This window comes from Eurytemora carolleeae, unplaced genomic scaffold, assembly GCF_000591075.1.
Source record: "Eurytemora carolleeae unplaced genomic scaffold, Eaff_2.0 scaffold47, whole genome shotgun sequence".
NCBI lineage: Eukaryota > Metazoa > Arthropoda > Copepoda > Calanoida > Temoridae > Eurytemora > Eurytemora carolleeae.
This window is the reverse complement of record NW_019396039.1, coordinates 85,054-101,168: the sequence shown is the minus strand read 5'-3', so window position 1 is coordinate 101,168 and position 16,115 is coordinate 85,054. Positions and strand designations below refer to the sequence as shown.

Below are 16,115 nucleotides of genomic sequence, written 5' to 3'. Positions count from 1 at the left end.
CTTATCAACGTCGTTTAAATTTAATATATTTCTCAAAAATAAAAAAGATCATCATGAAAAAATGCTTACTGAATTTTTTTAACTTAAAGTTTATATATAATTTTGTTAAGTTTAGTATCTTCATAGGTAAATATTTCATTCATTTTTCTGGATTTTTCGTCAGTGAACTGTTTTGATCAATTTAGAACTTTATCTAAGTTTGCAAAGATATAAATAATTTCTTGATTTGATTGATTATTAATGCACTGTATGTTTTTTCCTGTGCTCCGTAGGATTAGTTTACTTGATCTCTCTATATACTCTGGTATGGACTCGCATCTAAATAAAACAACACTTAATTCTAGCTTTAAAGACTACTTGTACTTTAGATAGACTTTCTATTCTAAAAAAGGACTACCCGTGATAATGGAAGACTGACTTGACCAAAGAAAGACTACTTGTTCTGAAGAAAGATTATCTTAACTAAAGACAGACTCCTTGTACAGAAAATAGAAATACTACCTTGACTAATAAAAGACTACCTGTTGTGAAGGAAAGGAAAAACTGACTTTACCAAAGAAAGACTATCTGTTCAAAAGAAAAATAATCGTAACTAAAGACGGACTACCTCTACTTAAGAAATACTACCTGTACTAAAGAAAGACTACCTGTACTAAGGAAAGACTAACTGATCTGAAGAAAGACTACCTGTACTAAGGAAAGATTACTTGTACTAAAAAAAGACTATCTGTACCAATGAAAGATTAACTGTTGTAATGACAGACTACCTCTACTTAAGAAATACTACCTGTACAAAGGAAAGACTAACTGATCTGAAGAAAGACTACCTGTATTAATGAAAGACTAACTGTTGTAAAGAAAGATTACTTATACTAAAGAAAGACTACCTTTACTAAAGAAAGACTACCTTTACTAAGGAAAGACTAACTGATCTGAAGAAAGACTACCTATACTAAGAAAAGACTAATTGTTGTAAAGAAAGACTACTTGTACTAACAATGAAAGACTTATACTAAAGAAAGACTACCTGTACTAAGGAAAGACTAACTGTTGTAATGATAGACTACCTCTACCTAAGAAATACTACCTGTACTAAGGAAAGACTAACTGTTCTAAATAAAGACTACTTGTACTGAAGAAAGGCTACTTGTAAAAAAGAAAGACTAACTGTACTAAGGAAAGACTAAATGTTGCAAAGAAAGACTACTTCTTCTTATAAAGAAAGACTTCATGTACTAAGGAAAGACTACCTGCGCCAATGAAAGACTCACTGTTGTAATGACAGACTACCTCTACTTAAGAAATACTACCTGTACTAAGGAAAGACTAACTTATCTGAAGAAAGACTACAAGCACTAAGGAAAGACTAACTGAATTAAAGACTAATTGTTGTAAAGAAAGACAACTTATACTAAAGAAAGACAACTTATACTAAAGAAAGACTAAATGTACTAAGGAAAGACTAACTGTTGTAATGACAGACTACCTCTGCTTAAGAAAGACTACCTAAACTAAGGAAAAACTAACTGATCTGAAGAAAGACTACCTGTACTCAGGAAAGACTAACTGTTGTAAAGAACGACTACTTGTACTGAAGAAAGACTACCTGTACCAATGAAAGACTAACCGTTGTAATGACAGACTACCTCTAATTAAGAAATACTACCTGTACCAAGGAAAGAATAATAGATCTGAAGACTACCTGTACTAAAGCAAGCACTGCTTGTACTGGAAAAAGACCGCTTTTACCATAGACAGACTACGTGTACTAAAAAATGACTGCTTACACTAAAGAAAGACTAAATGTGTTTAAAAATACTGTCTATACTATAAGCAGACTACCAGTATCAGAGAAGACGACATATAAATCAAGGAAGACGACTACCTGGATTGAGCAGAAAGGTTACTAATGGACCACCACTTAGATTCTGCTACGAGAAGAACCTAGAAATTTTACAGGAGGATTTTTCACTGGAACCTTTATTTTTTAAGTTTTCATGAACTATGACAAGAATGAATATATTTGTATTTATTAAAAGTTTTAAGGAAGTGTTAAGGATATATTTTGAAAAATATGTTTAGTTTGAGCCTGCAATTGCAACTATGCAGGGTTTAAAGGTTTCAAAGCAGCAATGAAGTACAATACTAGTTGCTCATTGCTCATGAGCAACATCAGAACTTGAAATTGAATCCTGTGTCGGATGAAATATAATTTTTATAAGTTTGAATGTTTGACGTCGAATGTCGCAAAAATGCGCTAAATTTTCGATTTGTAGTAAAGCATTGATTCAAGGAGTAGGTTTATTTGAACCCTTTTAGAATAAAAAAGTTCTTGGATAGATGTTTTAAATGGATTTCTTGTGAAAAGGACTGTCATTCTAATTTTAAGTAAACCTGCATCTTAAAACAAGGGGGAATGCCTGATTCACAACGGTACTCTTGAAACCTGAATCAATAATGTGGAAGATAATGTCGTATTTCTAGTTTTTTATAAACTGGACAATTCTTTAGTTCTCATTATTCCTCCATTGTTTTTGAAGTGAAACTAACTTTTTGCAGAGAAACCACAAAAAAAACAGTTTAAAAACACAATGATATCTATTTTATTCTTTATTAAGGCTTTAAGGGTATAATTGTGAATCAGACATGCCACTCTATCACTGGAGGGTCACTTGAGATTATGTTTACAGTCTCTATGAATCCTATGAATACAATTAGGTAAATGGATGGAACAGATCTATAACTGCTAATATTAATGTGATATCCTTTCAGTTTTTCGTCAACATTTTACATTTAAAAAAGACGTGAAAGAAACATAAATTATTTTTTTATTTTAATAAAAAATATTTTTTTCAATCAAAATTACTGAAACGAGCTAATTTTATTACATTTAATATTTTAAGGTTTCATCTCAGAAAGCACGAGTAATCAAAACTTAATTAATATGTTTCTATTAATAGAATTGGGATATTCTTTCCTTGAAAGGTTTTATTGGAAATATTTTTCTTTTCTTTCAGTATTTCCTTTTTTAACTTTATGGTTTCGAAGGTATTTTGTTTAAACTAAAAAAAAACATGAGATGAAGTAGAAATTTCGCCAAAATCGATCTGTACATTTATTTCTTTTAGATGTTACTATAAAAAGAACGTTTGCCATTTGTAGCCAAAAGTGTAAATGTATTGTAAATCTCGGGATTAATGATGGGATCAATCAGATTTCAATCCGGTTTCATAGTTGTCACAGTGGATATCAAAATCAAACATCTTGTTCAATGCAAGGATGTATTTTAAAGAACATTTTTTTCTTTCTAGGTTCTCATTTTGGGGTCCGTTTTTAAACATTAAAGATTGTTTGAATTTTAAGAGGTCAACAAAAATTTGATATTATATTTAACATAAAAAATGTTTTCTGGATAATTTGGCTCTATGACATTATGCAGAATTTTTTTCTGAACTAAGATATCAACCAACACGATTTACCATAAGGATTTATCAAAACAATCATCGCCGATCGTTTTTAAAAATCCTTTTGCTATAAACACACACACAGAAAATAACAAAAAATTTGGAATTTAATTTTTCCCTAAATCAAAAAAAGATTTTATGAAAAAATATATAATTCTGTTTTAATAGAAATTGTTAAAATAAAAAGGGGGGTAAAATAAAAGTTTAAATGTTTCCCAAAATATTCTTTAAATAGAATCTTTTTCTAAACTTAAATTGAACTGAGAATGATTTCGTTATCTTATTCAACCAAGTCTTGACAAGAAGTTTTAAACAAAGATTAATTCAAAATCTCTTCCATCAAAAATATTGACTTGAAGTGTGAGAAATAATATTTTACTATTTTATGGATGACGTCTACATCAGAAAATATTAAAATAACTAGTTTTCAAATTAGAAATTTAATGAGGAGGGGGGGGTCCTAAGTTAATTTTATGCTTTAACTGACTTGGAAACCAAGTGTTGTCTGGAAATCTATACTTTCCCTCTACTTCTAACAATTTCTCAAATCAGAATTTAAGGCAAATCGGTCGATGGGTTCATTAGCTTTGATCGGACACACAAACAAACAAACAGAGATTAGTAATTTATAATTTACTATATTGGGAACACAGCTTTGCCTGAAAACTAATCTTTCTCCATAAAAGTCGGCAAACATTCTCCACGTAGAATTTTAAATCAAGAAAATGGTTCTACCGAGTTTTTCAATAAAAAATTAGAGGGAATTCAGTCAAAGGGTTCAGGAGTCATGATTCATTCCTTTTAGATATGCCCAAGGCACTGAGTTCTACAGGGATATTCTCAAAGAAGCGAAATTCTTAAAATTTACACTATGATAATGGAAGATTACTTATAGTGTGAAATATCCAAGGTCTATGACTTTGGGTTGCAAATATTTAGGAATTAAAAAATCAGTGATTGTAACAAGAACTCAGATCCTTCAAGGCTGAAAAAACAAAATGCCAAAAAGAAGTTTTGATACAAAAATTCTAAAAAAATTTAAAGCTTACCTTTATCATTTCCCTCAGCTTAGAGTATCTCTGGAATAGATTCTTAAGACTTTTAGAATCCAAATATGCATTTTGCATAGTTACCAGACTGTTTAGAACATCAAGAAACGACTGAAAAAATGTTATAAAATCGTATTTTTCTGTTTTTTGTACAAATTTTGTATATCTAATCAAAATTCAATCAAAAAATGCATTTGTTGGGCATCAAGCTTTTAAAGAAAGAGAAAGAAAAAACACAGAAATAAAAAATATAAAGGATGATTATTTATTTTCATTTTTAATCAAATCAGATTAAAAACTATATTTTTTTTTGGTAAAAACATGATATTTTTTTATTAAGCTTAAAGAAACTTCAGATGTCATTCTAACTGCACAACAGTATCCGCTAAACCATTGACGGACTTATTGTTAATTAATCTATGGAATTATTCTTTACTGAAATTCTTGCAATTGTTGCAGAAAAAATAGTTTACGTTTGAGTTTTTAAACTGCGTAGAACATCGAATATTCTGGATTTTCGAGGACTCCAGTTTTACGGCAATTTAAACACCAGTTTGGAGATATACACACGGAGTTCTCTGCCCACGATGATCAGTGAAAGGGTTAGAAACCTTAATTTTCAATCTTACAGTGCGGGGGGTCTAAACCCAAAGCCCCCCCCCCGCTTTTGGGAGCACAGACAAAAATGACGAAGTGTCCGAAAACTATTTAGAACTTGCATTAAAGGTAATTCAATTTAGATAGAAACGTTATTACAAGTAGTTAAAGGTAACCATTCTATTACAAGCAGTTGAAGGTAGCCATTCTATTTTATTGAAAATACTTCAAGGGCGAGAAAACCACCAGAAATTTATTTTCTTATACATCTAGACAAAGAATAAGAACACACTGAACACAATACAAACCTCATGAACTAACCTCTTGAACAAAATACAAACCTCATGAACTAACCTCTTGAACACAATACAAACCTAATGAACTAAACTCTTGAACAGAATAAAAACCTAATGAACTAAACTCTTGAACAGAATACAAACCTAATGAACTAACCTCTTGAACAGAATACAAACCTCACGAACTAAACTTTTGAACAGAATAAAAACCTCATGAACTAAACTCTTGCATAGAATACAAACCTCATGAACTAAACTTTTGAACAGAATACAAACCTCATGAACTAAACTCTTGAACAGAATACAAACCTCATGAACTAAACTTTTGAACAGAATAAAAACCTCATGAACTAAACTCTTGAACAGAATACAAACCTCATGAACTAAACTCTTGCACAGAATACAAACCTCATGAACACAATACAAACTTCCTAAAAACAATTCTAACCTTCTGAACACAATACTAACCTCCAGAGCACAATACTAAACCTCCTAAACACAATACAAACCTCCTGAACACAATAAAAACCTCCTAAAAAATAGAAACCTCCTGAACACAATACACCCTTATGAACACAATGCAAACTTCCTGAACACAATAAAAGCCTCCTGAACACAATACAAACCTCCTGAACACAATAAAAACCTCCTTAACACAATACAACCTTATGAACACAATACAAACCTCATGAACACAGTACTAACCTCCTGAACACAATACAAACCTCCTGAACACGATGCAAACCTCATGAACTAACCTTCTTAACCAATACAAACCTCATGAACTTAATACAAACTTCATGAACACAATACAAACCTTTTGAAGACTATACCAACCTCATGATCCCAACTCAAACCTCATGAACACAATACAAAAATCAAGAACAAAATATAAATCTTATGAACAAAATAAAACCTCCTGAACACAATACTAACCTCCAGAACATGATACAAAACTCACGAAAAAAATATAAACCTTATAAACAAAATACGAACCTCCTGAACACAATACAAACCTCCTGAACAAAATACAAACCTCCTAAACACAATAAAAACCTCATAAACAAAATATAAACCTTATGAACAAAATATAAGCCTTATGAAAAAAATATAAACCTCATGAACATAATAAAACCTCATGAACACAATATAAATCTCATGAACAAAATATAAATCTTATGCACAAAATACAAACCTCATCAACACAATACAAACCTCCTGAACACAATAATAACCTCCTGAACACAATACAAACCTCATGAACAAAATATAAACCTTATGAGCAAAATACAAACCTCATGAAAAAAATATAAACCTTATGAACAAAATACAAACCTCCTGAAGAGACTCTTTTGTGAGTTGGAAGAGAACGTTCTTACTGACTAACCGTTCCCTTGACTCTTCAACTAAACAGGAGAAGGTTAGATCAGATATATATATAGATAAATAAATATATTTAGATGAAGGTACTGTGAACCTGATCTAGATTACTATTTTATAGAGCTAGTATAAGCTAAGTAAGTAAGTGGGTAGGAGTTATATATTGGCAAAGTGAGCCAATGTCTAGGTTCATGAGAATGTATATAACTAAGTAAGTATAAGTGGCTAGGTAGAATCAAATAGATTATTTAGTACAATATTTGGCAATAGAGAAATGGACCAATCATACACAACGTCTCAAGTATCAAATATAACAAGGAAAACGAATTTTTTTTATCACATTAGTTGACATGTTTTCCAAGATTATATAAAAAAGCGTAAAAACAGAAAATAAAGAACATAAAATTGCACTTATTTCACTTTATGATAAGCACTCTTTATTCCATAATTATCACTATTATCAATAATTTTGTCGGACACAAAAACTAAATTGACACTTGTGACGTCAGAATACAGCTGTACTGAGTGTGTACAAATTCTACGTTGCCATCTATTTTACTAGAATCTACTTGGGTAGAATGTATTAGCTGAGTGCAATTAAGTGGATGGATAGGTGAAATGTAGTAGCTTAGTTCAATTAAGTGGACAGGTGAAATGTAGTAGCTTAGTTCAATTAAGTGGACAGGTGAAATGTAGTAGCTTAGTTCAATTAAGTGGACAGGTGAAATGTAGTAGCTGAGTGCAATTAAGTGGACAGGTGAAATGTAGTAGCTTAGTTCAATTAAGTGGACAGGTGAAATGTAGTAGCTTAGTTCAATTAAGTGGACAGGTGAAATGTTGTAGCTGGGTGCAATTAAGTGGATAGGTGAAATGTAGTAGTAGCTTAGTTCAATTAAGTGGATAGGTGAAATGTAGTAGCTGAGTGCAATTAAGTGGATAGGTGAAATATAGTAGCCTAGTGCAATTAAGTGGCTTGATAGAATGTATTAGCTTAATGCAGTTAGGTGGCTAAGTGGAATGTATTAGTTTAATGCAATTTAGTGGCTTGGTGGAATGCATTAGCTTTAGGCATTTTATTCTATTTTAATTAAATATGTATTAATCGCCAGTGAAAAAGTGCATCTCATTCAAAACAACCAGCAATGGTTGGAGAGGTCCTGGCTAAACTAAACTGTAAGAAATATGTAATTTATATTTTTCAAACATTCAGTCAAATATATATATAAGATTTCGCTATGCTGGTCTTCAACATCTCAGATGCATTTAGAGTACCTTGACAGGGGCAAAAAACCTTGATTTTGGAAAAGTACCTCAAACCGATGCCAATCACTATAATAGCGTAGAAAATGCAAAATTGGGAATTAACCGATCAGAGGCCGAATTTAAAGAATTTGATCCGCGGTTTAAATTTCAGCCGCGGCTCAAATATGGTTGGTTCCACTTAAATTTGTATTAAATTTTTCAAACTTAAGCCGGCGGTCAATTAAAACCGGTTTTTAGGGGATTTGAGACGTGGCTTAAATTCATTAAATTCAGACACAGGTTTCTTTTCTCTCCAAACTTAGAGAAGCAAAGAAAACTAATTTACTAAATTGGTTCATGTATGCTTCTGTATGCTTCTGTATGCTTCTGCATGGTTTTGCATAGTTCCAGGTCAAATTACCAAGCTCAAAGATTCTAAAAAAAACCGATTAACTTACTTTTAGACTTTCATCAAATAGCTAAGAATAAAGGGACTGTAAGCGTCATTTCAATTGACTCTCCAAACAAAGATGACAATGCCTGATTCACAACGGTACCATTAAAAGCTTTGTCTGAATATATCAATGTGTCTAATTTTAAAACTGATTATTTTCAATTATAGTTTATCTACTACAGGATAACATGAAGAAATTATCAGAATTAAACACTTTTAAACCGAGAAAAACTGCATTATTGATCAGATAAAGGTTTCAAGGGTATACCATTGCATTGTCATCTTAGCGTAGAGAGTCACTTTTATAGGAATTTATATCTGTTAATTGTAAATGTAATAATCTGTTTGATTTACGCTATTATAGAAGAAATACTAAATATGAGAATTTTCAAAGGTCACGAGGACAGATTGATATTTTGATTAAATATTGAATATTCGATGTTTATTGTATATTATTGTTCTAGTCGATTCATTTGCGCAAAACGGAACAAACCCCAACGTGTAAGGTTATCCGTCAAAAAGTTTATTTCTACAACCAGACTGGATTCTCCGGAAATTCCCAACCATATTTCATTCCAATCCCTTTATTCTTTCACAAATAAATAGTGAGATTTTTTTCTCATTATAAAGCAGACTGAACTAAGCAATGAGTCTGCAATGGGGGTTTCTTGAATACGTAAATAAAAATTACGGATTACGCCGCGATATTTTATTCTGCAATTACTTGTTCACAATTAAGGGTTCCCGAAAGTATAAAAAACTTATCCATGACCTGAGCTGAGAACTTTTGAATCGTGGATATCGGGATTAATGCTGGATCCACTCTTTTTCTAAACCTCGAGATTAAGTAATGCTTGTTCTCCTCTTGTTATTAATCTCCAGATTAATTAATCGATTGAGATTAAGGATATCCCATTCTAAAGTTTTCAGAGCTGGGAACTTTTGAATGGTGGATATCAGGATTAATGCTTGATCCACTCTTTTTCTTAATCTCCAGATTAAATAAGGCTTGTTCTCCATTTTATATTAATCTCCAGATTAATTTACCGATCGGGATTAAGGATATTATTGCATTCTAAAGTTTTCAGCTCAGCTTTGGTAAAACTTGAAAGTCAACCAGAGCTGAAAACTTTAGAATTGGATACCCCGATAATAATCCCGATCGCTAAATCTGAATATCCATTGTGGACACTTTCAACTTTTTCTTTTTGGAACTTTGTTCCGACCAATGAGAGTTCTCTCTGATTGGATTAATTTTATACACTTTTTTAGATACAAATTGAAGATGAAATTAATCTTGAGATTAGTAAAAGATTATATCCTCTATCCTAAAATTTTCAGCTCAGATCTCATGATATTTATAATTTTTGAACTGCATAAATATTTTTTTCGGCATATTAAAGATAGTCTGAAATAGATTTCTGAATTCAAGCAAATATATAATCTCAAATTTCAATAAGACTGCAGTTTTCTTGTTTATGATTAATGATAATTTTTTTTAAAAGGTTTTCATTAAAACATTATGATAAAATAATAATTGTAAAATGTGAAAATATGTGAAAATTGGCATTTAAATTACAATTTAAAAAACCCCAATTTTCTAAACATGATTAAGTATTAAAAAAAGACTTTTTCCTAATTTTTTTTTAAATCGCTAAAAATCTAAAAAATTCGTGACATTTTTTGTGTTTTAATGTATACATAAATGGCGGTTTAAAAAACATTATAAAGCTTAAAGGAATTGAGTCTTTGCCACAAACTCTGATTTTCTAATCACTTTATCTTTGGAACCAAATGTTGCAGACCTTAGATATTTCAAACTATGAATTCTGTGAGATCAAATAATCTGAGTTTGAAATTTCAAAGGTTTACAACATCGGGTTCTAAAGATATTGAGGTTTAAATATTTGATTTTGTTCCAAATACTCAATTCCTTTTACAAGAATAAGAGGCGGAAATATCGGAATCAAACTTTATATAGCGCTGAAAACCTGTTATGAGATAAAAAAGGCTTCATTTATGAACGGCCATGTAAAAGTATGTAGTTATGCAAAATGTTTGCTTAAACCTCCCATTCTTATTCCATTGATCATCGGTCTAATTTCCTGTGAAAAGAATTCGCCAAGAATACAGGAAAAAAGTATCTCAAATATTTCTGTAAAGGTATACATCAGAATCCATTCAATACTCTCCAAACTCAACAAACTACACTCCACCATTCAATACTCTCCAAACTCAAGACTCCATTATCCACACTCCACCATTAAATACTCTCCACACTCAACAAGCCACCATTCAATACTATTCACACTCAACTCTCCACATTCCACTCTCCACCATTCAATACTGTCCTCACTCCACCATTCAATACTCTTTGTACTTCACAAGTCCCCAATAAATACTCTCCACACTCCACAAGCCAGCATCCAATACTCTCCAAACTCAACACTTCACACTCAACACTCCACCATTCAATACTCTCTATACTCCTCAAGTCCCCAATAAATACTATCCACACTCCACAAGCCAACATTCAATACTCTCCAAACTTAACACTGCACATTTAACACTCCACCATTCAATACTCTTCGAACACCTCATTCCACACTCCACCATTAAATACTCTCCACACCCAACAATTAACCATTCAATACTTTTTACACTCAACACTCCAACATTCAAAATACCTACACTTAAAATTCCACACTCCTCTAGCCACACTCCACACTACAATACTCTCTACGATCCACCAGCAACACTCCACAACGCATCGTTTAAAAAATTACCACACTCCAAACTCTTATATTATCTACATAGCACAAGCCACACTTCAAAATTCACTATTCAAAACTCANCCATAAACTTCATCATCCAGTACTATTCACACTTCATATATCAATACTCTCCACACTTAACCACTGCACTCTCCAAACTTCATCATCCAGTACTATTCACACTTCATATATCAATACTCTCCACACTTAACCACTGCACTCTCCAAACTCCATCATCCAGTACTATTCACACTTCATACTCCAATACTCTCCACACTTAACCACTGCACTCTCCAAACTCCACCATCCAATACTATTCATGCTCCATCATCAAATACTCTCCAAACTCCAGAATCAAATTCCAGGTAGTATTTCAGGAATGAGAATGGAAAGGAAAAACCATGTTTATAAAGTAAGTTTGGAAAGAATCCGGGAAAATGTTGAAATAACTAAGGATTAAAATAGGACATTTAAAGATGGAAAAAGATTAAAAATATTCATAATGCGAGAATCGTTTGAAAGAAATTGAGTCTTAGTCACAAATTCTGATACCTGTATCTTTGCAGATTTCAACCCTATGTTGTAAACCCTAGATATTTTAAACTATGCTTCTGTTTGATCAAATAATTTAAGTTTGAAATATTAAAGCTTTACAACATCAGGATGCAAATATATAGAGATAAGAAAGTTTGAGTTTGTTGCAAAGACTGAATTTTATTGTGATTTGTGAATGAGAGAGTGCTTAAAAATGAATAAACTGGTTCGGGAATGACGAGAATATTCTGGGAATGAGAAACAAATCAAATATGTTTAGTTTTGTTTAGAACTGGAAAGGATGAAAGATTAGTGTTGAATGGAAAACGGATTATGTAGAATTGTTCAGGAATTAAGACAAATATTTGTTTGTACATTTAGTTTTCAAGTTATAGTGTTATAGGTTATAGAATATACTTAATAAGAATATACTTAATACTACAGGGTTTACCCACAACTAAACTATAGGTTATAGAATATACTTAATACTACAGGGTTTACCCACAACTAAACTATAGGTTATAGAATATACTTAATACTACAGGGTTTACCCACAACTAAACTATAGGTTATAGAATATACTTAATACTACAGGGTTTACCCACAACTAAACTATAGGTTATAGAATATACTTAATACTACAGGGTTTACCCACAACTAAACTATAGGTTATAGAATATACTTAATACTACAGGGTTTACCCACAACTAAACTATAGGTTATAGAATATACTTAATACTACAGGGTTTACCCACAACTAAACTATAGGTTATAGAATATACTTAATACTACAGGGTTTACCCACAACTAAACTATAGGTTATAGAATATACTTAATACTACAGGGTTTACCCACAACTAAACTATAGGTTATAGAATATACTTAATACTACAGGGTTTACCCACAACTAAACTATAGGTTATAGAATATACTTAATACTACAGGGTTTACCCACAACTAAACTATAGGTTATAGAATATACTTAATACTACAGGGTTTACCCACAACTAAACTATAGGTTATAGAATATACTTAATACTACAGGGTTTACCCACAACTAAACTATAGGTTATAGAATATACTTAATACTACAGGGTTTACCCACAACTAAACTATAGGTTATAGAATATACTTAATACTACAGGGTTTACCCACAACTAAACTATAGGTTATAGAATATACTTAATACTACAGGGTTTACCCACAACTAAACTATAGGTTATAGAATATACTTAATACTACAGGGTTTACCCACAACTAAACTATAGGTTATAGAATATACTTAATACTACAGGGTTTACCCACAACTAAACTATAGGTTATAGAATATACTNTAAACTCCTCTAGTATAAAGTTTGAACTGACCTAAACTACTCTAGTATAAAGTTTGAACTGACCTAAACTACTCTAATATAAAGTTTAAACTGACCTAAGCTTTTTTCTTCAACCTCACGAACGATCCTTTTGATACTTTGACCAAATCTTCTGAGGTTGCTGCTCCCTGTAAAAATAAAATTTGAATTAACAGGGTGTCTCTAAAAACACTGATAACCAGAAAAAAGTGGAGTTGGAAAACGATATTAAAGAAACACTGAAATGTATTTGATATTGTTACAAAGCATCCTTTGATGTTAATTCGTTACTTACAGTTAATAGACAATTTGTTGATACAAGGTATTTAATTGAACCTTTGTATCGGGAATTTTCAGAAAATAATTTTTCATCAACTACTCGAAAACATCAACTACTCGAAAACATCAACTACTCGAAAACATCAACTACTCGAAAACATCAACTACTCGAAAACATCAACTACTCGAAAAAAAACTTCAAATCTTGAAAAAATTTTCAAAAGATCAAGTGCAATTAAAATTTCCTTAAACAAGAACATAATCCAAGAAAACATTTTATATAACAAATTTTGTATTTTATTTATTAATCAAAATATCAAAATCATAAAAACCATTGATCAAATTTGTGTGCCTAGTTTGTGCCTAGTGTGTGCCTAGTGTGTGCCTAGTGTGTGCCTAGTGTGTGTCTAGTGTGTGCCTAGTGTGTGCCTAGTGTGTGCCTAGTTTGTGCCTAGTTTTTGCCTAGTTTGTGCCTAGTTTGTGCCTAGTTTGTGCCTAGTTTATGTGGTTTTCAGTTACCAACACTAAATACAAAACTTTTGTTTTGTTTGTTTGTGCCTAGTTTGTGCCTAGTGTGTGCCTAGTGTGTGCCTAGTTTGTGCCTAGTTTTTGCCTAGTTTGTGCCTAGTTTGTGACTAGTTTGTGCCTAGTTTGTGCCTAATGTGTGCCTAGTTTGTGCCTAGTTTGTGCCTAGTTTGTGCCTAGTGTGTGCCTAGTTTGTGCCTAGTTTATGTGGTTTTCAGTTACCAACACTAAATACAAAACTTTTCCCATTCTAGCTTTAGCTGTCATTTCTTTTTTATACAACTTTATTTCTGCAAACTTTTCTGATTTTTGCACTCAAATCTTTTTAGAAGCAATAAACACTGCTCAAGTTTGACCCCCCCCTTAACTGACACACCCAGATGACTAATAATTATTCATTGGCAATAAAATTTAAGGTTTGTTTACTTTAAAAAAAAATCCTCCAGTCCAGGGACTATCAATAATTGTTACTAAATTTTATCATCTTCCAGTCCAGGGACCATAAAAAATTGTTATTTTATTTTATCTTCCTGCAGTCCATGGACCATAAATGTAATTATTTACATAGTCCATCATACAGCTAGGTATTATAAAATCTTTGAAGGGATGTTATAAAATTTTATCTACCTGCTTCCTTGAAGCTTCCCTTCTTTGGAGATTTCCTCTCAGTAGAGCTTTGTCTTGATCGGACCATGATTTCAACTTGTTAATCCTTTCCAGAGAAAACCATTATTTATTCATGATCAATCTAAAATATATTTATACATGATCAATCTTAAATATATTTATACATGATCAATCTTAAATATATTTATACATGATCAATCTAAAATATATTTATGCATGATCAATCTAAAATATATTTATACATGATCAATCTAAAATATGCTTATGCATGATCAATTTAAAATATACTTATGCATGATCAATCTAAAATATATTTATGCATGATCAATCTAAAATATATTTATGCATGATCAATCTAAAATATACTTATGCATGATCAATCTAAAATATATTTATGAATGATCAATCTAAAATATATATACATAATCAATCTAAAATATATTTATGCATGATCAATCTAAAATATATTTATGCATGATCAATCTAAAATATATTTATGCATGACCAATCTGAAATATATTTATGCATGATCAATCTAAAATATATTTATGCATGATCAATCTAAAATATACTTGGAATGGGAATTCTGGTGAGAAGAAAATGGAGATAATGAGAATTCTGGTGAGAAGAAAATGGAGATAATGAGAATTCTGGTGAGAAGAAAATGGAGATAATGAGAATTCTGGTGAGAAGAAAATGGAGATAATGAGAATTCTGGTGAGAAGAAAATGGAGATAATGAGAATTCTGGTGAGAAGAAAATGGAGATAATGAGAATTCTGGTGAGAAGAAAATGGAGATAATGAGAATTCTGGTGAGAAGAAAATTTAGATAATGAGAATTCTGGTGAGAAGAAAATGGAGATAATGAGAATTCTGGTGAGTAGAAAATGGAGATAATGAGAATTCTGGTGAGTAGAAAATGGAGACAGTGAGAATTCTGGTCAGAAAAAAATGGAGATCATGCAAATTCTGGTGAGTAGAAAATCTGTGACATGAAACCAAAATTATTAAGTCAAAAAAAGTAGATAAAACAATTTATTTATAAGTCTTTAAATTGTTTGGGTTTTATAAAATAGGAATCAAACAAAAGACATTCTTTAATTTTTTTTAACCTATGTTACTCCTAGGGTACCCAATACCCATGGGTTCCCTAAAAACATGTCAACCCATTTGGTCCAACCGTTTAGCCAGCTATAACTAAAATATAAATATAAATATGGTATATTTATATATGTATATATGAGCGAAGAGCTATAATATGTAGATATATATATATATATATATATACATATCAACGAATTGATTCCCATATTTTCGATTGTGTTCCTTTCCTTTAAACATTTTAATAGAAATATCTTCAGATAATGAATTTTGATTTAATTACAAAAGAAAAAACTAGGATTTCCTTGAATTTAAAATTCCAAGAAAACAAACAATTTCATTGTTAAGTCATGAAACTATTAACAAACTGTTAATATAAAAACTTTTAAAGCTCAGTGTTTTCATCAGAGAAGGAGGAGGAAGTGGGTAGAATAAATCCG

At 31.3% G+C, this 16,115-nt stretch overlaps 1 protein-coding gene across 1 annotated transcript; it reads right to left on the bottom strand.

The window, feature by feature from the left end:
* Positions 1-150: 150 nt before the first annotated feature.
* Positions 151-14,690, bottom strand: LOC111699770 (uncharacterized). Its single transcript, XM_023470506.1, has 6 exons — positions 14,574-14,690; positions 13,220-13,291; positions 6,742-6,812; positions 4,514-4,624; positions 1,886-1,944; positions 151-318 (listed from the first exon to the last, which is right to left on the bottom strand). The coding sequence occupies exons 1-6, from the start codon at positions 14,638-14,640 to the stop codon at positions 177-179; spliced, it is 522 nt and encodes a 173-aa protein (XP_023326274.1). The 5' UTR covers positions 14,641-14,690; the 3' UTR covers positions 151-176.
* Positions 14,691-16,115: the final 1,425 nt, after the last annotated feature.